The sequence below is a fragment of the Danio aesculapii genome, chromosome 24, assembly GCF_903798145.1.
Source record: "Danio aesculapii chromosome 24, fDanAes4.1, whole genome shotgun sequence".
NCBI lineage: Eukaryota > Metazoa > Chordata > Actinopteri > Cypriniformes > Danionidae > Danio > Danio aesculapii.
In genome coordinates this window covers 30,551,782-30,578,120 of record NC_079458.1, presented here as the reverse complement: position 1 = coordinate 30,578,120, position 26,339 = coordinate 30,551,782, and the positions used below count along the sequence as shown (strand labels likewise).

Genomic DNA, 26,339 nt, shown 5'->3' with positions numbered 1-26,339 from the left:
AGATCAAGCCTTTTCTTTTAAATATAAATCCAGGAAAAAAAGCGAGTTAAAAACACCCAATCACACGAAACTATCCAGCGAAACCACAATCCAGCAGTTGTTCAAGTGCGTGCAGCTGGTTGGGTCTCTTAACACGTTATCATCTCCTTTTGATGGCATCACCGCATGTTTACATTGCCTTTTAATTCGCTGGTTATTACGACACACAATTAACAGTCATGTTTGCGGGCTTCCAGACCTCCGGGATGAAAGTGAGGGCAGAGAAAGAATGCACAACCTCCAGCAATTACTGCACACAGCTGGAGCCCACATAAACCACTTGACTGGCACTCTGGTAGCGGCACCCGGGCCCTAATGGAGCCGCCGGGGCCTGATGTCTTACAGTAACTCATGAGACTCATTAGAGCAGCTTCTTAAGCACTCGTAAACACCGTTAAGCCTAATGACCGAGGATGGGCCAGCTTTGAGTACTTAAGTACAGCATGTGGTTGATTTCAAGGGTGGCTGAAGGTATCTGCAAGAAGGTGATGTGTTGAAAGGATGGGATGGTGGAAATATTGCAAGAATTCTGTGGTAGGGGAGAGTGGGGCACAAAGTAACACTTTTTGGTTTTGGTCAAATAATGAACAAAGTAATGAGGTTAGACAAACCATATTTTTTTTATCAGCAACACACAGGCTCTTACAAATGAGCACTGAAATTATGACTGCCGGATCTATGGTTTCTGTGCAGTATTGCCAAAAGTGGCAGGAGTAAAAATGTTACTATTTAACCCAATTGCGGGGCAAGTTGTAACAGACAGGGGTTAGTTGTAACACATGCTTACAAAGGCAGATTTTTAATTTCTGTTTGCTTTAAATTGTAGGTATATTTCCTCAGTAACTGGCTCATTTCTTTTTATTCTACATAGCACAGTATATTTATTTATTTATTTGTTTATTGGATAAACACATTTGAATCTATTTGCATTATTATCCATTTATCCATTGTTATACAATGCATTTATTTGCATTATTAGCAATAAAAAAAAATTAATTCTACACTCAAAATTCCAAAAATTATTTTGTTGGTTTAATTGGTGTCCAACAGTGTGTGGCTTAATTGTAACACCCTGTTACAACTGACCCCACTGTGTCATGTTTTCCTTAAAACTGGCTAGCAGTCACTGTGTGCTTCTTAATCATTCATTCCCTTTTCGGCTTAGTCCCTTTATTAATCCAGGGTTGCCACAGTGGAATGAACTGCCAACTTATCCAACTTACCCATGCGCACGCAGGGAGAACATGCATACTCCACACAGAAACGCCAACTGACCTAGCCGAGGCTCGAACCAGCGACCTTCTTACAGGTGACTGCGTCGCCTGTGTGCTTCTTATATCTTTCATAATGGTTTCATTTTTTAGCCTATAAGAGACGGTAATCACTACAATATAAGACTTTTCGTACATTCTTTCACAGTTTTTTTTTTAATAAAAAAATATTGACTGTAATAAAAAATACTTTTATGCTGCAAAAATGGTTTCTCCTGTATTTCGGCAAACTTTTTCAATAATTGCCAGGAAGACGTCTGCCGACATTGTGGTGAAAACCTCAGGAAGCATGCCATGGTTAACCCTGAGCAAATACCTTAAAACTCTGTGTTAAATTTAACCCCGCATTACTTTGTGACCCGTGCTCCCCTTGAGCCAGTGGTAGGGATCATTACTGTGTGTACTGTATATACTCAGGGCTTGACATTAACTTTTTCGATCACTGTGGCTACTAGATATCCAACATTACTAGCCAATCACCATTTTCACTACTGTTATGCCACCTCATTCGTTTTTTGTGTGTGTTGTGAATGAGCTTGATCATTGTGCATGAGCAAATAGGTTGTGTCACATTGCAATTATTTTTTATTTCACATGAGTTTTCAGGGCTCAAATTTAAGGATTTACCAAACTTATCTCTGACCACACCAAAAATAAAAAAATGATTATTTTTAGCCACATTTATTCATCAAAACTTTTAGATTTAAAAAACAATTATTGTCATGTATCTAAAATATTCAAAGTAATCTGTCCTGGCTAAAGGTCTCAGATCACCAGTTAACTACACATAAATGGGAAGTTAATCTCGTATTAAATCAAGGTTATTGTAAAGGATGAAAATTAAACCATATTAACATTAACATTAATGAAAGGATGATCATGCGCACACGCTTAATGATAGGGCTGTTAATAATCTGTTCAAAGAAATTATTAAAGCGAAAGCAGCAACCACTGCTGCTTACAAAAGAATATATTCTTAAAATCTTAAGCTCTTGAAGGCAGTTGGACTGTGGGTGCACCATCATCGCTTTTGCACCAGTCTATTTCAAAGAGAACAGATCACACCAGTTGCGTTTCCTCTAGGCACAGTTGCGTCGCGCAAGTAAACTGGAGCGCACACGCATTGTAACAGTCGCGCACATCACATCACCTGTCAGTGATCATCCTCTCATTCGGTATTCACCTACTTTCCCTTGCTTGCGTGAACAAACTTATCTTTGTCAGACGTGCTGCTTCTCAATTCTAAGATCACATTTGCATGAATATTGGGCCATCTTTAATGATAAACCCTGTTTATAAGAAAACTACAATTTAAAAAGTATTTTCAACCAGCCAAAGTGGCTAGTGGGAGTGTCTGTCTAACCTGCCACAGCTGAAATCTACCCTGTGTGTACTTTATGTACTGTAAACTTTTACACTAAATGATAATACGATTAAAAATGACAAAAAAATCATTAAATTGTATATATTAAAAATGAAATTAGAAACAATAAAATACAAAGTTAAGTATATTTTTAAGTAATATTTTAAACAGTATATACATATAGGCCAACATTTGTAAAGTAGGTTTTTTAAATAGTGGCATAACAAAAGTCTTATATTTATTATATTATTTATTTTTACAAATATTAATAAGCAGTAAGACAGTTGTTAAAATATATTTCCACCAATACATTTTTCTTCTGTAAAACAAGCTGATTTCTTATAATATGTGGATATTTATGTAACCATTACATAACTGTCAGCTATTATGATCTAAAATATGTATTATATTAAAATATATATTATACAATATATTTTTATACAATGTTTTTATTTTATTTTATAAATGTAAAAATGAATAAATGGAATGGGATAGTTACAGCAAATAATAAAAATCCTGTCTAGATTTAGTATAAAAATATAATATATTATGTAATATAATATAATATAATATAATATAATATAATATAATATAATATAATATAATATAATATAATATAATATAATATAATATAATATAATATAATATATCTTGTAATATAGGCATATTTTTTTACATTTTGCCATATAATATATTTCAAATGTTTTTAAGAAAAAATAAATAAATTAATTTACAGTATGTCTGATAGTATATATTTTTTTCTTCTAGAGAAAGTCTGTTTTGTTTTATTTCGGCTAGAATAAAAGCAGTTTTACATTTTTTCTGAACCATTTTAAGGCCAAAATTATTAGCCCCTTCAAGCTTTATTTATTTTCGATAATCTACAGAATAAGGCATCATTATACAATAACTTGCCTAATTACCCTAAACTGCCTAGTTAACCTAATTAACCTAGTTAAACCTTTAAATGTCACTTTAAGCCGAATTCTAGTGTTTTGAAAAATATCAAGTAAAATAGTATTTAACGTCATCCAGGCATATATAAAAGAAATTAGTTATTAAAATAATTATGTTTAGGAAAGATTAGAAATCTTCTCTCCATTAAACAGAAATTTATATATATATATATATATATATATATATATATATATATATATATATATATATATATATATATATATATAAATGCCATTGACTTTGAGATGGTAATGAAAGCCTAGTGTAATCCAATGTAAGAACCTCTGTCTTTTCTTTCTTGTCTTTTCTTCCCTGTGTTCACCAAGCAGTGCTTCTTACAAACCTACAATCGCTCATAACCAACACCAGATGTTCCTACTGTAGGCTGTGTAAAGATCCTCCTCTGCAATCCCTACATAATTACGTCTAACACAAACACTTTGTCTCTGTTTAATTCATCAGCTTTTTTTGATCCTTTCTCATTCATTAAACTATCAGAAGTCCCCAGTAGAAGAAATAAACCTATAAACGTGTGTGGGGAGTGTGGGAAACTGCAAGAGAAGCCTAGCAAACGACAAAATAAACACCTTGAAATCAGCTCTCCTCTATTTCAATTCACTCGCTCTCATTTTCCTTTCAGTTCCTCCTCTGACTATCCAGGCCTAGAGAAAGCTTTTCATTTCTGAAAGCTATCAGAGCCTCCTTTGTTCGCCTGGCATCTGTCATTAAGCAATCAGGCCGGACCGGTTGATTCTTCCTGTTGGCCAGAGGAAGGGCTTTGCTGCCGACTGCACAGAAGCCACTGCTGCAGAACGTCAAAGAGGAAAATGATTATTCAAAACTACAAACCTCACGTTCCCGCTCGTCCTGAGCTGGAAACATCCGTATTGCATTACTCTGCCTGGCTTCCTCTGGTTCTCCTTTTTTTTCTGCTTAGTTCAGGATGGCTTTCATCCCTGGCTTTACCTTTGGGCAAGACCCTAAACTTCACTAAATCTCAGACTACGCTTAAAAAAGCTTGTTTATGCTTTAATGCAATGTTTTAAAATAAAAATGGTCCTTGTCTATACTGGTGTTTCCATGAAGTTTCAAAAAAAAATCTTGTTCCACACAATGGAAAAGAGTTACAAAAAGCAAACAGTACAGTAGCTTCAATATTATAGCCTATAAACAAATTTGAGAACAGAACAAGATTAAATATATGTATCTATATAATCATAGTTCAAAACTGTATTTCAGTTTATACGCAACTCCTTACAGTATTTGTTATAAACAACATATGTCTGGTGTATTGTGTTTAATATGGCAGTTAACCCTTATATTCTTTACCAATATTTTAAAGTGGACAATATAAAATGGGAAATTCTGTATAGACAGTCACTAAATCAAGCCCTAATTATAATGGCATTCATTAAAAACAACATAGATCTGGAGTGTACTCACCCAATTTAAATAGAGGTAAACGTCTCTCATTATGAACATTTTAGCAATCAAATGCTACATTGCGAATCTTTCTTTGGAAACTAGGCGCTCACTCATGTTTTTGCATTCAGGTAAAACATCATTTGGCAGCACAGACTCTACAACCAACCATATAAACCTCACAGTTCAACTTTTGTAAATGCATGTATGTTTGTTTGACTGCAAGTTAACAACAACATGATCACAGATTTTGTCATCAAAATGCAGAAACAACAAATTTTTTAGTCAGATAAGAGTACAACATCATTGAAAACTAATGTAAAACTATATTGTATTTACTTTTTATTTGTGTTTACTAAAAATTAAATAACCATTGTGGCATTTTAAAATCCAGAACTTGCACTCATAAAAGTGAAACAAAAGATCTGATCTTGTCGAATCAGTGAGGAACATACAATGATCCAGAACAGGCAATCAGGGAGCGAATGTGATCAACCACTCCTTCGTTCTCAAAACTTTGCATTTGAATTTGTCTACAATAAAACACAATGCCAATGTTTGCAAACTAAAACAGAACCATGCAGCATTGAAAAAACAAACAAACTCGGGAGTAGTGTGAACTAATGAAAGACAGCAAAGCTAGCTTAAAAATAGCTTAAAAATAGCTTAATAGCTTAAAAACTAAACCAATTGTTCGCAAAATGATTCAAGCGTTCGAAATATACCACATGCTGCTAACAACTGCTGGTCAAGACCATGTAAATGCAACCAATACCTTTTTCAAACACACAGCAGCATTTAGCATATCGTCTAATATCGTTAAATATTGAGTGTTTGCATAATATGCATTATTCTATCAATTTTGAAGGAAATGTTTGTTCACTTGTGGGCTAAATTAAACAAGATAACAGGAAAATATGAACTAAAATGATTTATTTTACAAATGTGTCACTAAAATGTATACAAACTCGTAAAACTGATCCTGAGGTAAAAACAAAGAAATATGTTCAGCGAATTACCACTAGGGGGCGATCTAAATGATCCTGCATTTGTCCTCAATGTAGAACGATAAAATATTTGAAACGTTTCAAAACAGTAATAATATAACGTATTTACTGAATTAATTAACCCCATGAGCTTGCCCATTTGATATGCGCTCCGAACCACCAATTCGAAGCAAAACATTGGTAAAAGTTTTGAAGCTTTATGAATCAGTGCTTCTAAAATAATTGTAATAGTATTGAATGCAAAAATATGATTAAATGTAATTCAAATACATAATCAAAATAAATAAATAGTTAAATAATTGAACAAACAAATAAACAAACAAATAAACAAATAAACAAATAAGCAAACAAATAAATAAATAAATAAATAAAACAATCTAATACTGCAGTAAAAAAAAGTTTTTTAAATACATTTAATATATAAAATAAATGTAAACTAATGCAAACTAGATTAAAATGACTAATGACCCTGGCATAAGGTTAATCATAATGAATTACACATAATGAATTATATTACATATAATCACGTGACCTTGCCAATTTGATATGCTCTCCGAAGCATTTGAAGTAAAACACTGGTAAAGCTTCGGTAGCTTCATGAATTGGTGCTTCGAAAGCAGCCATCAAGCCTCAATCTGGAAAAGGAAGCATTTCCCCACACAGGTGAGCGGTCCAGGTAACAAAGGCACAGTGTGAGTGATTACAGCCATCATCACAACATTCCTCCAAGCCTACAAGCTAAGTCCATGTGAAAAAGCCCAATCCATGGTTCGCAGGTTCTCAATGCTGCCACTCCATTGGCAGGGTCTGTCATCCCCCCGTCTGCGAGGGGGGTTCGTGACCCCGGTGTTTGCCCCCCTCTTCACTTTCCCACCACAGTTGGCCCACGCGAAGGGTGAGAGAGGCAGAGGGGGAAGAGGGAAGAGAGGCTTACCTGTGGGTCGGACACAGGATATGGAGAACAAAGAAACTTCTTCAAACCCACTTCATTCCAATCCACAGTTTGTGCTTGAACAGTCCTGGAATTCAAACAGCCGAGAAAAAACAAAGCTCTCTGGAAGCGAGACTTTGCTAAAATCGAGGCTTTTCACACTTTCTCATATCAAGACGGGAAAGCGCAGAGGAGAGAAATTGATTTCTATTTCTTTTCTTAAGAAATGTTTTAATATGGTTGTAAGAATGTTTAAAAACTGTTCTTAAGAACATATTATTTGCTTTCTTCTGAAAAAAAAATTACAGTGTTTGATGTTAATGAACATTTGAAAAGTCTTTTTCCCCCCTGACTTCCAGCATATTGTGTTCTTATACTTACAATGATTTTATTTCTATTTTATTTTTTACTTATTTATAATAATTGTAAAAATAATGAATACCAAAATATGATTAATCAAAATAAATGAATGAATAAATAAATAAATACAAAAAAATCTAAAAATAAATGAAAATAAATAAATAAGTGTTTAATTTAAATACATAAATAAAATAATTGTAACAATTACGAATACAACAATATGATTAAATATAATTAAAATACATACTCAAAATAAATAAATAAATATAAATAAATAAACGAAATAAAAAAATACAATTGAATAAATAAGAAAATAAATAAATAAATAAATAAATAAATAAATAAATAAATAAATAAATAAATAAATAAATAAATAAATAAATAAATAATCTAATATTGTGGCAAAAAAAGGAATTAGATTTGTTTTATAAAGTTAATAAATAAAACTGATGTAAACTAATGCAAATGAGATTAAAATGTCTAAATAATTACAACATGCATATCTCTTGCACAAGGTTAATCATATTTTGAGGGCTCTGTAAAGCTGAAAAAACTGAATTAAAAAAAAAAAGTTTATTCTTATATCAATATTTGTTCTAAAATTACAAATACAAAACAAATAGCAAATTAAGAAGTATTCCTTTATATCCCACAAACCCAGATCCTGCAATTCAGTATGACAGAGAGAAGATACAAAATATTACTTGAATTTGGTCAAACATGGTCCGACACATCAACACACAAATCCAAGAGCCAAATGTTGCACTGCATTTCTACCTTACAGCTTTGATGCCAGTTAAAACAAAACTTCACCCAGACAGGAAAAAAAGCGAAAACATGCCTTTGTTAATATAATAACAATTTCAAGATATATCAGCATATCAAACGATGGCTAGATTTTGAACCTTAATTTAAAACACAATGTTGCTTCAATAAAAGAAACGCTCTGTATTCCTCCACAAGAATGAGCGTCTAAACCATCATTTGTCACCACATAGTTTGTAACACCACATTTTCCACAGCCCTTATTGCTTTTAGGCCCCATTACTGAGGGCTGCTGGGTAAAAAAAAAAAAAAAAAAAAAAGAAAAAAAGAGGGTTGATGCTGAGTAGAGATACACAGACTGACATTAAAAGCTCTCCATTCTCTCTTTAGTCATTCCAAAACACATCAGGGCTCCTGTCTGGGGACTTTCAGGGCCCCGACAGCCAAAAGACACTACCTGCGTCTAGATGTAAAAAACACACTCAATCCAACACACACACACAGCACGCGCAGGGAAAGTTATGATAATGACTTATTTCACTTTCAAAAGAGAGTCACTCCTCTATTTTGGTTTGGTCCAAGGAGCTTGAGGAATTTTGATGGAACATTTGCTTGTGGTATTGGCCAGAAATACTCTGTATTAAATAACAAAGCAATCTACCGAAACAAACCAGAGGAAAATTGAAAAGTAAGATAGCTGAATTGCGCTGGAAAGATAGAGCTGGAGGTAAAATGGTAAGAGTTGGTGGTAAAATGTCATGAATTGCAATAATAAAAAAATACTCAATCTCAGTTGTAAACTGGTAAGCGGAGCACCTTGCAATTTGGAGGAGCTAAAACATTTCAAAAATTAAATAACATTTTCAAATATATAAAAACAAGGATCACTGTCGCCTCAGAGCAAGAAGGTCGCTGGTTCGAGTCTCAGCTGGGTCAGTTGGCGTTTCTGTTTGGAGTTTGCATGTTCTCTCTGTGTTTGCATGGGTTTCCTTTGGGTGCTCCAGTTTCCCCCACAGTTCAAAGAGATGCGCTATAGGTGAATTGAATAAACTAAACTGGCCGTAGTGTATGTATGTGAACACTGGGCGTTTCTCAGTGCTGGGTTGCGGCTCGAAGAGCATCTGCTGCATAAAATATATTCTGGATAAATTGGCTATTCATTCCGCTGTGGCAACCACTGATAAATAAAGGGATTAAGCTGAAGGAAAATGAATGAATGAATGAATGAATGAAAAACAAGGATTTGTTTTAAATGAGGAATATTCAATTAAATATATATTTCTTAATGGTTCTAAACTGAGTGTTTTTTTTGAGGTTGCATAAATATGTATATATAAATGGTAGGGGTATTCTGATCCGATTTTTGAGTCGGATTTGATTTTAAGTGTTTACCGATAGCGAAACACAATCCGATACTTCTAAAATACATAAAAGAATAAATAAGAGCAAAGAAACAGATCCATGATGTTCCTTATATTTATTCAATTCACCTTATTTTAACATTCAACAACTCTGTTAACAAACAGATCACTTCTGTGAGGTAGCTTGAGCAATCAAGTAATAAAAACCATAAACTCTTCACTTTTGGACTTTAGTGCAACAGTAAATATGAAAAAATCGAGTATAAAAACAAATAGCACCTCAACCTAAAATACCTGGTAGGCAATACCAAGTTTACATATCTCACAGTTTGCTATGGCAATGTTGTCGTCATCAACTAATAACCTCCAGACCGCAGACATACTCGCACTTTCTGCTTTAAGCTGCATCCGTGTTCTACTTTGCCAGCATTTAACCAATAACGTCTCTGCAACAAAGTGATGTCATGCCGCACGCGTTGCTGTTTCTGTGTGTCAAGAAAGAGGTCTAACTCTGTGCCACCGTAAAACTATAGATGTGTTAAAAAAAAAATTGAGAATTTTTCTTTTTTAAATATTTCCCAAATTATGTTTAACAGAGCAAGAAAATTTTCACAGTATGTCTGATAATATTTTTTTACTCTGGAGAAAGTATTATTTGTTTTATTTCAGCTAGAATAAAAACAGTTTTTAATTTTTTTAAATCCATTTTAAGGTGAAAATTATTAGCCCCTTCAAGCTAATTTTTTTTTTCCGAATGTCTACAGAACAAACCATCGTTGGACAATAACTTGCCTAATTACCCTAACCTGTCTAGTTGACCTAATTAACCTAGCCTTTCAATGTCACTTTAAGCTGCATAGAAGTGCCTTGAAAACTATCTAGTAAAATATTATTTACTGTCATCATGGCAAAGATAAGATAAATCAGTTATTAGAGATGAGTTGTTAAAACTATTATGTTTAGAAATATGTTGAAAAAATCTTTTCTCCACTAAACAGAAATTGGGGGAAAAATAAACAGGGGGTCTAATAATTCAGGGGGGCTAATAATTCTGACTTCCACTGTATATTCGAGTCCTGATCAGGAGGTAACATCTGATTCCGATTGAGTCTGAAATCAAGTGATCGGGCCCAATTTCCAATCATGTGATTGGATCTCAATAAACTGGTTTATATAAAGTACAGTATGGCACCATTTTGTGTAAAAAAATACAACATTTTTAAATGTAATCAGTAGTTTACAGGGCAAAAGAAATGTTACTTACAAGTTGCCCATCAACAAAAAATACAAACAAATCGAGAATTTTCAAGTCGTCTTTCTATAGCTAAAAAACCCCCAAAAAACAGACGAACAGTTGAATCAACTTAAAAATGAGCTTGAAAATAATAAAAAATAAGGTTTTAAAACTTAATTTAATACTGAAAACAGAACATATTTAAAATTGTTTCCAAATGTAACAAGTGTTATAGATATTAGGGATGTTCCGATCAGGATTTTTGCAGCCGATACAGAGTATCGACACCTTGTCATGGTGGTTGGTCGATACCCTGTACCGATTCTGATGCTTCAAGCTTTATATAACTGCACCATTGCATAAAGCACCTTTTCAATCCAAGTATGATACTTAGGTGGCGCTTCTCCTATAACCTAAGAGAACCTAAAATAAGGTTGTTGCATAAAATCCCTTAAACATGTCTTTTATAACCATTTAGTGTGGACACGACAAACATTTTGTAAGATTAAAAATGCACACCTATAAATCAATTACTTACTTACTACAAAAAATAGGTCTATTCTGCTTATTGCAATAAGTACGTATAATACAAAAAGTTAATTTTGAAGTGTTTTTATTTTTTTTATATTTCCAGCCAGGTTTTAATAAACTTGCAAATGTTGTGAAAAACATACAACTTCATCATAAGCAATCACACTTGCGATCGATTCTTGAGATCGGCCAGAACAGCGAGTACCAATCGAGTCATGAAATGTTATTATCAGCCGATACTGATCTTCGACCGATCGATCGGAGCATCCCTAATAGTTATAGTTAATTGTTTTTGCAGTTTATGATGGTTGAATTGCATTGGAAAGATGGTAGATTAAAAAAAAAATTTATGAAAAAAAAAACATCATGAGAGATTAGTAAATTGCTCATAGTGTATGAGTGTGTCTGAGTATGTATGGATGTTTCAGCTGGAAGAGTATCCGCTGTGTAAAACTTATGCTGGATAATTAGGATAATTTAGTTCATTCTGCTGTGGCGATCCCTGATGAATAAAAGGATTAAGCCAAAGAAAAATCAATGAATGATGTTTTAAAATAGAAAATGCTTACATTAAATTGTATTAAATCTTAATATTAATACACTTTTTTTGTATTTTAAAAAGTGAATAATAATAAATAAGCTCAAAACTCAAAATTTCCCCACCAAAAAAAAAAAAAAAAAAAAAAAAAAAAAAAAAAAAATATATATATATATATATATATATATATATATATATATATATATATATATATATATATATAAAAATAAAAAAATAAATAAATAAATAAATAATAATAATAATAATAAATTGCAGTAATAATTTTGTCTCAATCCCAACCCCAACCTGGAGGTGCTAAAAAGGTCTCATTTGTGGTGTCACCAATGGCTCTGCCTCAGGTATGCATGTGCGGAGGTACAGCCAGGGATAATTGAAACCGTTCCTCTCTCAGCAGAGCCAGGAGAAGAGTTGTGTCCCGCAGACGCTCTGTGTTGTTTTCTCTCCCGGCGAGCCATGGCTCTTCCCCGCTGTGAGGGAGCACAGTTCGGCCCTCCAGAGACGCACATTCCCACACAGCAACCCGCACTCCACCTCTCACCCAACACACAAGAATGCTTTCATCCCCAAAAAACATCTCAAGGTATACTGCACACTAAGTATGGCACGAGCTGAAGCAATGGCAGATTTGAGTTGTGGTATAACCAAAGAGAGTGATGCCAACTGAGCTTTCTGTACTTATCTTTAATGTGTGCTTGCTTTGTGGACATATTTTATTTGTGTTTTTTTTGTGATTTTGTGCTCTAAAATAACTTAATATTTCAATAAAATTGAAGTTGTAAATTAAGCTGTAAATTTAGGTAAATAATTTTTACATTTTTATACATCATATCACACATTTTTAGCAATCTCTCAGCAAGAGGTACAGTTGAAGTCAGAATTATTAGCCCCCCTGAATTATTAGCCCCCCTGTTTATTTTTCCCAATTTCTGTTTAACGGAGAGCAGATTTTTTTTCAACACATTTCTAAACATAATAGTTTTAATAACTCACTTCTAACTGATTTATTTTATTTTTGCCATGATGACAGTAAATAATATTTTACTAGATATTTTCCAAGACACTTCTGTACAGCTTAAAGTGGCATTTAAAGGCTTAACTAGGTTAATTAGGTTAACTAGGGAGGTTAGGGTAATTGGGCAAGTTATTGTTTAAGGATGGTTTGTTCTGTAGGTTATCGGGAAAAAAAATTGCTTAAAGAGGCTAATAATTTTCACCTTAAAATGTAAATGCAAATAAGACTTTCTACAGAAGAAAAAAAATTATCAGACATACTGTGAAAATGTCCTTGCTCTGTTAAACGTAATTTGGGAAATATTTAAAAAAAAAAAATCAAAGGGGGATAATAATTCTGACTTCAACTGTATTTAATCATTTAAAAAATAATAATAAATTTAGTTTGATTATTTATACCTTCACATTTTAGGTGCATGTCATAATACATACAGTATGTTGTTTAATTTTATATAAATTTATATCTTATAGTATGACAATAGAATATATTTTAAGTAAAAAAATAACATTCGATTAACATTACCATTAACATAAAAAATAATAAACAATAAATAAATAAATAAATAAATAACAATATTTAGTGTCCAAATGAGACTGTAATGAGATTTTGAAAAAAATTATAAAATATTTTTATTTTAAATTAATCCTGTTTGTTTAAACTTTGTATTAATCAAAGGATGCTAAAAATCATGATTTCCACAACAATATTAAGAGACACACTTTATCACTGTAAATAAATTAAACCTTTAAATAATTTAAAATACTAAACAGTTACATTAGATTGTACTTTGAAACAATAAAAACAACCTTGGTGAGACAAAAAGTCAATTATTACCAATAAATCTAAATCCAAAGTGAGCAAAAATCCAAATCCAATAATAAAAATAAATAACTATAATAATAAAAAAATAATAATAATTATTATTATTTTTATAATTTTATTTTAAATATTATTATTTTAACAAATCCATCACAATATGTATGGTCAACTTTTTAAAATAATATATTTTAAAATTTTTAAGGAAGAGATAAAATAAAAGGAACAAAAGGCCATGGCCATTTTTCAATAAACAAATATTTAAAATATACTTTATTTATCTAAAAAAATCACTGGCCAAGCACACTCAATTTTAGCATGAAACTTGTGGTTCCTGAAAATAACCACTAAAATCTTTCTTGTGAAGAAATCTGAATCAATATACAGCAATCAATACAAGGATCATATTGCTGACAAGCATGAAATGTATTCTGTCATTGTAAAATATCAATAATTAAATGAGCAAAATAGAAAGAAAGAAAAAGACTCCAAAGTGTCTCAAAAGATGTCTGTGTATTTAAGCATTTGTGAGGTCACAGTAGTGTGTGTGTAGATATCTGTGCGAGCTTGTGTGAAGTAAATCCCTCTTCCTTTCCAATGCATTCCTCAATATATCAATATTCAGCAGTAATTATCAGAATATATCTACAATCCCACACAGGTGCAAGACAACAGGCGGAACGGCAGACAAATACTGCACACAATCCAACGACTGCAATACACAATGCAACATGAGCCCACAAATCACCAACACGCGCCAACATTTTAATCAACCAGGATGTGAGCACAAGAAAATGTATCCATGTGGATTAATACTGATATTTATAAGCTTTTCGTGGGCAGAAAGCAAAAGGCTGATGGTGTATTTCTGGTACCCACCGGCTGTCCGTCGCGCACATTTGTGAAAGTTACACAGTTGACAATCACCAATCACCATTAGACATCTGCATGCACAAAGCCAGAGGGAAATCCCTTTCTGGTTTTGACTAAATTAGACCGAGCATGTGCATTTCTCCAAGGTCTCAAATGCATATTATTTACAGCTCACAATTCTGTGCTGTTTTCAAACTAAATACTCAGTTTGAGTTCAAAGAAAACATTGGGATTTTTAAGAGAAAGGTCCTTAGCTTTAAAGTGTCAAGACCAAATGTAATAATTCCGTTGCTGAGATACAGCAGAAGGGAAAAACTGCACGTTGCACAATCCAATCATTTTACAAGATGCCTCGACAGGCGAATCATACGCGAGCGGTTTAAACACATGAAACGAAAGCAAAATACAGGACAGATGTTGTGAAAAAGCCACATTTAAGCTTTGTCACAAAACTGTCAGATTTCTATTTTTTTTTACAGAGGGCAAATCCATTATACAAAGTGTAGTGGGCACAATCTAGTGTAGCCAAACATACGGAAATATTTAACAGGCAATTGGTGCCAATTAACTTTGATCAAGATGAGTGCGATTGGAATCTCCACGTCAGTCGAATGTCTCGGGCAGCACAAACATTTTCTTTCTCCCTGGTTTTCGTGGCAGGAAAAGCGGAGCGAGGCCGTTGACTAATGAGACTTGGCAGTCTCGCAACAGTTCTCCTCACACTTAAGTATCAAACAAAACATTTCCTCCTCTGCGGGGTCAGCCACGAGCGGGACACTGAGGAAAATCAATGGGTCAGCGGTGTCGGGTTCGGGGATGAGGGAAAGCGGCTCGCCAGCGGAGTCTGGGCTCGGGGTGGGTTCTCTTAGTTCTGCTACTTAAAGAGTGGTTCAGTCAGAAATCAGTCATTCGGGCTGTGGAACACTAAAGGAAGTTTGATGAATGTTCTTTTAAACCCCAAATGTAATAATTTAGCATAATAAGTTTTTAAGCCTTAATATATATTTTATTATTATTTATTTATTTATTTTGTGCACATCACATTTAAATGAGGTCACAGCTCATACCCGAGTAGGGAAACACACCTACATTTCATTTAGAGGCTCAGACTGAATAAAAGCAAGTTTCTGCAGTTGCTGAGGCTAACAGTAATACCTTTGTATTCTCTGTCACGCTGTCATGCTATATAAAGCAATTTAATAAAAATGGTACTAGAATGACAAATTTCTAAATAAAAATCAATAAAATCTGGCTACTTCAGTCCAGCAAGTGGCCCACTTGTAAAACAATTAATTATATAAAACTACTTTATGTTTACTTTATATATAAAAGTACTGATTTAATAATATAAAGCTACTTTATGTTTATATAGAGAGAGTTGAAATCAGAATTATTAGCCCTCCTTTGAATTTTTCTAATATTTACCAAAGGATGTTTAACAGAGCAAGGAATTTTTCACAGTATTTCCTATAATGTTTTTTTCTTCTGGGGAAAGTCTTGTTTGTTTTATTTCAGCTAGAATAAAGATACATTTTATTTTTTAAAGGATTTTAAGGTCAGTATTATTAGCCCTCTAAAGTAATACTTTTTTCAGACTGTCTATAAAAGAAATCATCCTTATACAATGATTTGCCTATACCTAAACTTTAACCTAGTTAAGCCTTTAAATTGCACTTTAAGCTGAGTATTAGTATCTTGTAAAAACATCTAGGAAAAAATAATATACTGTCATCATGGCAAGGATAAAATAAATCGGTTATTAGAAATTTGTTATTAAAACTATTATGTTTAGAAATGTTGAAAAAATCTTCTCTCCGTTAAACAGAAATTGGGAAAAAATATACATATATATATATCAGGGAAAAAAACATCACAACATTTAGAATAATACTGAATGACTGTTCACTTGCTAAACCTTATACACTGTAAAAATGATTAGCTGACTTTGCTTAAAAAATGCGAGGAAACCCATTGTCTTATTTCTTTTTTAGTAAATTAACTATAATAATCATAAATATGACGTTAACTCGACTTTAATGTTTTTTCAGTTTTTTAAGTAAAGTCAACTTTTAAGGCAATGGGTTTACTAACTTTTTAAGTAATGTAAATAACAACATTTTACAGTGTAAATTCACATTTAAAAAAAAATGAAACAGTAAGCTTGAATATTAAGAACTACAGTGCTCAACATATATAAGAAAACCCTCACAAATCTATCTTTTAAATTATATTTTTATTAGGAAGCCATACAATATTATGTTTGTGCATATACATTAGATTAGTCAGTACTGAAGCCAAATCTGGAGCTTATCTAAAAAAATAACTTACAATAATGGTCTAAAAACTAGTACACCCAAATGTATATGTTAGAGAAAAATATTAAATATGAATTTAAAAAAAAGGAATAATCATAAAAAGCTAAAAAATGTAAAAAAGTATTTTATGTTTTGTAGGTTGTAATTTTTTTTGCAATATTTAGCTTGAATTTAATTGTATTATCTTTCAATTTCTAAATATGTTTGGTGACTAAAATATTATTTTAATATTTTAATAAAATTTTTAATAGATCTGTTTTGATTATATTAACCAAAATACATTGCCTATATTCACTGAGAAATGGAAAAAAAAATATTCATTTTTAAAATGGGTTGTGCTCAATTTTGCTGAGCACTGTATATCAGGTTGTGAACAAATAATTCAGAATGCTTTCACCAGAACTAAATCTTAGTACTTTAACTGATTTTCAGTCAACAACTTCTTTTAAATCCTTCACTTCAGGCTTTGGAATAATCAAAATGATTTTTTGACAAAGCAGATTTGCTCAATCCCTTCGCGGTGCATATTGTTTCAGACCTGAAGTTATTTTAACAAGCCTCACAAGTTCAAACCACTAAATGATGTTGTAGCTTTCAAGCAACACCAGATCTGGTCAAACTGAACTCCACTGCTATGAACACATGGAGCACTGCCAATCATGAGAAGAAGTGACCCCGCCGGTCACGTTTTCAGCCCTCACCAGGCGGGGCAAACAGACACCTAGATAGCTTCTCAATAACAGCCCCCAGGGGCAGATTTTACACTGATCCGACATGAATCAGGCCGAGCGGGCAGAGCAGACCGTGACCGAGAGTCTGCGGCCCAAACGGACAGAGACACGGAGCACACAGCACGACACGCAGACAGTAAGAGTACGTTCAGAAATATTAGAAGCTGACAAATTGGCCTGGACGGCGGGGAAGGGAGGGGTGGGCCGGCGGTGGGTGCAGGACGGGAAGCCTGACAGGGCATGTAAAATTCATAGTGTCCCATGGGCTCCGAGGTAATACTTCACCACTGAGGGACGTTAGCGAGAAATAGGCACCCTGCTATTAAATAGTTGTTGATGCTATGGCTTAAACTTTAATGGACTGCTCTTGTGCTCGTAATGTAATGTATACACTCTGTTGTGACTTATCCACATCTTGGGGCTGGCTTTTAAATATGGCCGCTAAGAAAGCAAGGCTGCTGAAGTAATCACAGTGTTTGGAGGCTGGCGGTGAGCTTCGTAGGGGGTGAGGTGTAAAAGAAAAGGGAATCCCCCTCTTAAAAAGCATAGATAACAACAACAAAAAAATGATAGACCTACTTCCAAGTCGTTAAAGAAGAAATGCGTGTCAGCCAAGTTGAAGATCATCTCTTCCATTCTTAGTCCCAATGACACAGACGTTGGTGGATCCTGAAATAAATAATAATAATAATATTAAAAATCATACCCAATAATTGATTATACTTCAAATAAAGAATAAAGAAAGGCCTACTATTCAGGCCTAATATGATTCATTTCATGCTTTAATTTTTCTATTTCTTTCTTTCTTTCTTTCTTTCTTTTTCTATATCATTAGCACCGCAGATGGATGGATGGATGGATGGATGGATGGATGGATGGATGGATGGATGGATGGATGGATGGATAGATGGATAGATAGATAGATAGATAGATAGATAGATAGATAGATAGATAGATAGATAGATAGATAGATAGATAGATAGATAGATAGATAGATAGATAGATAGATAGATAGATAGATAGATAGATAGATAGATAGATAGATAGATAGATTTTGTATCATAGTTTGCAATACCAACCCAGGCAATACTGTATATTACTTCAAACTATTACAAATGTCAATAAAAGTCACTTTTTCAATGTTTAAAAGTTTTTTAAGTAAAGATAAAGGTCACATAATGCCATTCAAAAGAATAAATACATGAAAATAAAAATCATAAGATGCATAAATCTATTAATTAACAGATACTTTTGCAATCTATATTGCCTTACCCTACCCCTGCCCCTAAACCCAACCCTAACAGGAAATCTGTGGCAATTTTTGAATGTCAAAAGACACCGTTATTTTAACAGTTTTGAAATGACACAGCACACCGGCTATGTTTTCATAAATCACATTATTATTTTAATACCTAGCGGTAAGACCAGACAGAATCTGCGGACTACGGAAAATCTGCTGATTTTTGTGAAATGATTTTAGGAGTATTGTAACTAAAACTTAATATATGAAATAAATTACTTTTAAAGTAAAAAATTTTTACTTTTATTTAATGTATACAATGCAAATCCAATTAGACGCACTTATTTGGTAAACAAAGCAAGTCACTCATGTACAGTAGATCTACTAAAAGACAGAAAATATTACTTTACAAACTGTACTGTAAATAAATCATATGAATATTTCAATATTACTATTATTATATCACAAAATATTTAGGTAGGCTCACATGGAATCTGTGTGCTCAGAAATCCGCAGATTTTTAGCACATCATTGAGTCTATTTATTTGTGTAAATGTGTATAAATTTACATTTAATCAGGTTTTAAATTAATTTCAGTAATATTATTGACTAATATAAAAATGTTCATGTTATGTATTTACAGTACAATTAAAGTAATATTTTCTGTCTTTTAGTAGATATTTTAACTAATTTAACTTATTGGATTTACACATTAAATAAAAGTTAAAACGGTATTACTTTTCATTTAATATATTACGTTTTTAGTTAAGATACTTCCAAAAATCATTCCACATTCCACATTTTTTACAAAATTCTGAGCAGAAATAGCAAAAATTGTCCACAGATTCTGTCTGGCCCTACCTATGTCATACCCATGTCATTATACAAAAGTGTTTAATAAATATAAAAATAATATAAATCTCCAAATCCAATACACACACATAGAAATAGACTTTTACACTTTGTAGGCAGTAAAACCCAGTATAGCTGCATTATGAGTTTAAATGAGCATGAGGTCAAAGTGTCATCATAAATATATCACTGTCCACATACCTCCTAGCCAAGATCATCTTTCTACACATTACTACTGATGCATTTCACCCCCATTTCTCACATCAGATAAAGCCTTTTTCCAACTATTTCTAAAAGGTTCAAGTTGGGAATTTAATAGAAACTTCTAGGAACAGGAAGATGTACATTTTCCTACTCAAAAAAAGCGTTAGCAAGTGATGCTTAAACCTATGCGCTGGCAGTAATCAAAATGGATTACTCACTTAAAATATAATGGACTCCTTTTTTTTAAATGTGTTCAATGTATTGAGTTTCCACTGTAATGCAATACTGGCAGTAATGCTGATCTCTGGCTGACACAAAGATGGGAGTGACTGCTCTCTAAATTGTTAATGAATCAGGCGTAGTTTTCTCTTTACCACCTAGTCAACACTCATTAGGGAGCATATTATACAATTTCATCCAAATTTACCTGGTCATACACTGCAAAAAAACAAAAACAAAAAAAAAAAACTAAACTTACTTAAAAGTTTTGTCTTGTATATAGAGCAAATATATCCCTCTACCACATATTTTTATTTCCACCGTTTCTTTAAAACCAATGTTCTAATTTTTCTGTTTGGAAAAAGAAGACCTTAATTTAGCCAATGATTTACGTTGCTTAAGTCACATGACATGCAGTGTTTTTCTGTGGTGCGATTTCTGACAGACTGGTGTTTATTGTTAGTAGTTGCTGAATGCAAATGAAAACGTTAATAAAAACAAAGAATCAACTCATGCCAGATCCACAAAAAAACTGAAACATGTCCTCCAGTAAGTTATAATGTCACATTCACAACTCAAAAAGGTTTTTATCAAAATTAGTTTTTTTGTAAATCGATCAAATGTTTGTGTTGCCAAATGGCAACACTGTGCAATAGTGCAATAGGTTAGCCAGCTACACTCAATAAAATAACTAATTGGATGAACTCAAAGTAACGCTTTATTTTGATGGTCCATTCGAGTATTAGTAGACTGTCTGCTTAATATCTGTTGATACTGCTCCTTCAACAGACATTTAACTGACTATAAGAAACTTTTATTACATGTCAACTTACACTAACCCAAACCCTAACCCCCACCCTAAGCCCAACCTAACAGTCTACTTATAATCTAAAGAGAATTTGTTGGCATGTAGATGCAATGTAACTAAATTCAACAAAAGGACCATCAAAATAAAGTGTGACCAAACTCCATTTAATTGAGGGCAGGATTTCCATCCAATAAATTTGTTAAACAAAATCAAATGCAATTGAGTTGGTCCAACATGACAGTATCAAATAAAAGTTTAAATACATTTGTTTTTTTTTATTGAACAACGTCAAAAGATAATATCATATATGTCTATTATGTGTCATACATTTCGAAGTCTCTTAATTTTATTTGAAGTTATCCTACATGAACTAAAAGAGCCATTTTAAGCATATCTTCATATTTCAGTTACATTTACAGTTTATAGAGACTGATCTCAGAACTCATTTTAGGACAGTTATTGCTCACTGAACAAAGCAACAAACTGCATTTTCGCTAATTAAGCTGCCAACATCCAAAGCATGGGTGCTTCAGCAAGGTGGTAATCTCAAAACTCAAAGCATTACATGAAAATTTTCTAAATCTTTAAACTGAAGTGAATATTAAACTCTATCAAGTCTTTCTAATAACTTTAAATGCCTATGATTACTTTTATTGTCAACATGTCCCCCTCTTAATTCAATTCCATGCAAAGCATGCTGGAAACTACAAAACCCCTAACCAGGTAGTTGGACCAACATAATTCCGCCAAATTGTCCCAACACAAAACGCTTAAGTTAACTTAATGGTTTACAAATTTAAATGGACTGAACATGAAATAAAATAATAATAATAAATTACAAGAATTATGTTGTTTCAGCTCATTTTAACAGGTAGTTTGAACAAGAAGCGGTAACTTTTTTAGTGTAGCAAGGTCAGCTGTGAACTTTTAAGTTAATAATAACAACATGAATGCTAGCTATATAATGTTAATTAGTTAATGTTATTCACATTTGCATTATAGATAAAATCAAATTTTAATGGCAATACTTTTGATTAGATATAAATACAGAGAACAGTGTATTAGTCAGGTCCACCATGTTCTATGGTAAGTGAAAGAAAAAAAGGACAGAATTGGCTCTTCCAGATGAAAGTGAGGATGAGATGGGTTTTAGTGATCATAAGAATGATGCAGATTGAGCATTTGATAAGAGCTGTGATTGAGACAGTTAAGGTAGGTTAGCTCGGAGGCAGATATGACAGGAATAGTATAGTAAACATTGTTAGCTACAGTCATAGCTACATTATTCTAATCCATCTGGGTATATTAGTCTTGTTATTTGCTACTTGTCAAGAAAATGCTTCTTGATTTAATGATTTTAAGACATTTGTATTAGAAACAAGACAAGCTAAGTAATAAAAAAAGTTTTCTGCAGTGTGTACAGATCATATTGTCATATTTAGTGACTGATCAGTCTAATATGTGGGTCAAATATATGAGTCAGTGCATTCAAAATGACAAAGAAACACTGTATTAAGGCTTAAAGCAAAGCCGTGGTTTATTAAATTGACATTTAGGCTAGTATTCAGTTTAAAATTATCTTCTGTAATCTTCATTCCACATGGGCTTATTTTCCTAATCAGCCGTTGTTCATTAAGAGGATGAAACGAAGTGTGTGAATGAGAGAGGAAAGCAAAGCAGGGGATTTATTGCAGTGAGTGTAGAGCAGTGCTGAGTCACAGAGCTCTGCTGAGGGATTAGAGCTTAAAGCCACCTGAAGAAACGGCTGAGCTTTTTACTGATTACATGTCACACTCAACAATGAAAATGTTTTAACTGCGGACAGCGGGAGGGGAAGCCACACAAGAAGAGCAGAACACCAGCAAAGACATTGATGTGTCTATTAAATATACTAGACTAGTAATAAATATAGGAACAAGTGTGAAAATTATATCAAAATGAGTGAAATAATTATGATTATTGATTATATATTGATAACTGGTGATAATGACTGTAACACCTTTGGCAGAATATTTTGCTTGTTTTTTGAAGAAAAATGCACTTAATTGTGGCATATTATTAGCTAAAACAAAATATAAAAGTTAAAACAAGGCAATCTTTTTTGTTAGTCTAGAAAATTCTTCTTGATTTAGGAATTTTTTAATATCTGGACTAGAATCATTACAAAAAATCTAAAAGCATTATTTGCTGTGTTTCAATGTTACTTTTAAAATATTAATAATCACAAAAGACAGTAAACATATTTCTGAAAATAATACTGTTTCTTTAAACTTTCTATTTTTCAAAGAATCCGAAAAAACAACAACAAACAACAACAATGGCAGCTTACAACATACAGAAAAACAAAACAAAAGGTTGTAGGTTTGTATGATATGCGTAATAAACTATTACCACACAAAGTACAATAAATAAATAAATACATAAATAAAAATAACTTGAAATATAACATCTGAACAGTGTCTTTACTAGGGTTGCACGGTTTACTGGTACTATGGTAGTATCGCGATACTATGGGTCCAAAATACTGGCGGTGTCATTGTAGTTTGTAAATGGTAGCATCGTCATTAATGGTTTATCTACAGTAGATAATGTTGCATGTGGAAAAGTCACTAAAATGCTCACAAATTTGTGCAACAATAAACCATTTTATTTAAATAGTCTGTGGAGCCCTTTAAGGCTGCAAAGCTGTGAAGAATTTGCACCTTTTATGGCGCTTTAGTTCGAAAGCACATCGGTTAAATTCTGTTCTGTTGCTAATATGATTTATTAGCGAGCGCAACAATCTTTTTAAAAGATTGACTCACAAAGTGAAATTTTCAATTACTTTGGATTGTTACCTCAGAAAACTAATAAAAAAAAAGATGAAAAACCCTAAAATAGCAACAGGAAACATTGAAAAAATTGTTTTACCACTTCATATAGCCTAATTTTGTTGGAAAAAAGCTCTTTTGTAACAAATTTCATTCGGTATAATTTGTATCTTTATTTTAATGTACTTTTGTTGGTCAGTTATCAACAAAATAAACAAAAAGAATGAATACGTTTTAGGTGAAGTGAGGTGCAAACAATACTTTTTGGCCTTAAGGGAATTATTAATCAAGTAGGTCTATTATTACATAAAATATAGTATTTCTGACAAAATTTTCCTTTATAATTTGAGTTATAAATTACAGTATTGCAATTTTTCCCCAAGAGATCGTTTTGTGTAACATTAAAAAAGACTTTAATATGAATTTTGATTCATTCATTATGTTGTTGTTGCAACAATAATAATAATAATAATAATAATAATAATAATAATAATAATAATAATAATAATAATAATAATAATATTATTATTATTATTATTATTATTATTGATAATAATAATAATAATAATAATAATAATAATAATAATAATAATAATAATAATAATAATAATTATTATTATTATTATTATAAAAAACAGAAAATCAGCCCCCCACTTTTGCATGTTGCCATACATGGGATTGAAATAATCTCCTTTTGAGGGTATTAGAAACTTGAATTATGTGTTAATTTAGTAACTGGAAATGTAAAATTAATCTCTATCCCATCAAATTCTTGTAATGTGTTCCTCTGTCCAATCAAACTAAGTGTTAAACATCTCTTTTATGCATTATAATAAATCAGAACCTCAATCCGAATTCCATTTGACCCTAGAAGCAAAATGGTCGTATAATCATAATAGAACATGAAATACAATAAGAAGGAATGCATTTCTACAGATTTATTTTTATTTTATTTTTTTTGAGCGCAGGAAATCCATTACTATTATCCAAGTATTCTTTGTTTATATCTGAGCTCTAAAATGAAGTAATACATTTCACGGAGGTCATTGGATGCATGTTAGCAAGTGAAAATGATGTTTATAATCAGTTCTCATGAGTGCAGGAAGTCATCAACTTGATACTGCAATGCTAAGTATGTTTTCGAAGCTATTAAAAGAGTTGTGGAGTCACCAAACCAGAATGTGAAGGCTAATTAAAAGAAATGATCAATAATTTAGCAGTTTACATATACTGTTACATTTCATTTTAAACACACTTTTAAAAAATACATGGCCTAATTAAAAATAGCTTCCTTTTTTGTTAAGAATAATATTCCTCTTCGTCTGTCTTTGAACATACCTACTGTCAATTTTGATTAATTTAAAGGTCACCTATCACAAAAACCATCTTTTGTAAGCTGTTTGGACAGAACTGTGTGTAGGTATAGTGTTTCCACAGTCATATTGGGGTGATAAAAAGACAACAAGTCTCTTTTTTTTTATTTCCTGATGTTAAAATAGGATCCAAATTTCTCCCATTTTGAGGCTCATCGCAACGTGACATAGGAGTTTGGTTCCTCGCCCACCAAATTGATTGACAGCCGCATAGTAACTTGTCTCCGGATTAATGCGTATAATCATATCAACAAGAGTGCAAAGTACAATTATAAAAGAAGACGCTTCAATCCTGGTTTGTGGACGTTAAAGGACGATTATTTTGTACATCAACATAACAGATATCCATACTTCAGTGGATATTAAGGTGTATCCTGTCACATTTGCAGTAAAAAACATGCACGCTCTGTGTGTATGTGTGTGTGTGTGTGTGTGTGTGTGTGTGTGCGTAAACTTCGTAACGACATTGTGTGACTCATCATTGCAGAAAGGCTTGAATTAACTCCACAACAAATACATCACATAACAATCATTGGGAAAGTTCTTACTGTAGTATTTCTTGCAAACATTACATGAGATCTGCTTCCTTCATGTCTGTCACTGTGCTGTTGATCTGACACAGCCTAAGACTGAGGCATGCTCTGACAGGCACATGGGAATGGTTAGCGGGGAGACCTAGCATTAAAGGCACATCTCGCAAAAACAGCTACAGTGTGTTCAGAGCAGAAAAATCCAATATTCTGAAAATTATAATAAATATTCTGATGGGTTTTTTGAGCTGAAACTTTGCAGACACATTCCGAAGAAACAAAAGACTTACCTTAAATCTTTAAAAAGGGGTAAAATAGGTGCCCTTTAACAAATTATTGACTTAAATTACTTTTACCTTTCTAACCCCAAACGTTTAACGTTAGCATAAATGATGATGAAAATAATAAACATTAAATTCTGTTGACAATCTCAGAGACAATAATTACAATACGCATGTGCAAAACTGAAAAAGAAAATGTAATCTGGCATTATTTTTCAGGATTCTGATGAACAAAAGCACATTTATTATAGGCTTTCAAAAATACTTAGGTTTGTATTTTCAAAAATACTGAACTTTCAAAAACACTATATTTTTATTTTATTTAGAATTATATTTAGAATTTGTGGATGAATATGAAGTTCAAAAAGTATATTAGTCTAATCAAAATAGCATAATTCATACGTCTCTACAGTATGCAAAGTAGTAAATAAATAATTACTTAATAATAGTAAAATGTTAACAAAAAAAATTTAAA

At 32.4% G+C, this 26,339-nt stretch overlaps 1 protein-coding gene across 6 annotated transcripts in view; it reads right to left on the bottom strand.

Annotated features, from left to right (window-relative positions):
• eya1 (EYA transcriptional coactivator and phosphatase 1) overlaps nt 1-26,339 on the bottom strand; it is a 92,836-nt gene that overhangs the window by 15,053 nt on the left and 51,444 nt on the right. For all 6 annotated transcript variants that reach the window (XM_056450420.1, XM_056450422.1, XM_056450421.1 and 3 more), the window contains one exon: nt 18,127-18,216. In XM_056450420.1, coding sequence (XP_056306395.1) covers nt 18,127-18,216 — 90 coding nt within the window. The remainder of the gene's footprint in view (nt 1-18,126; nt 18,217-26,339) is intronic.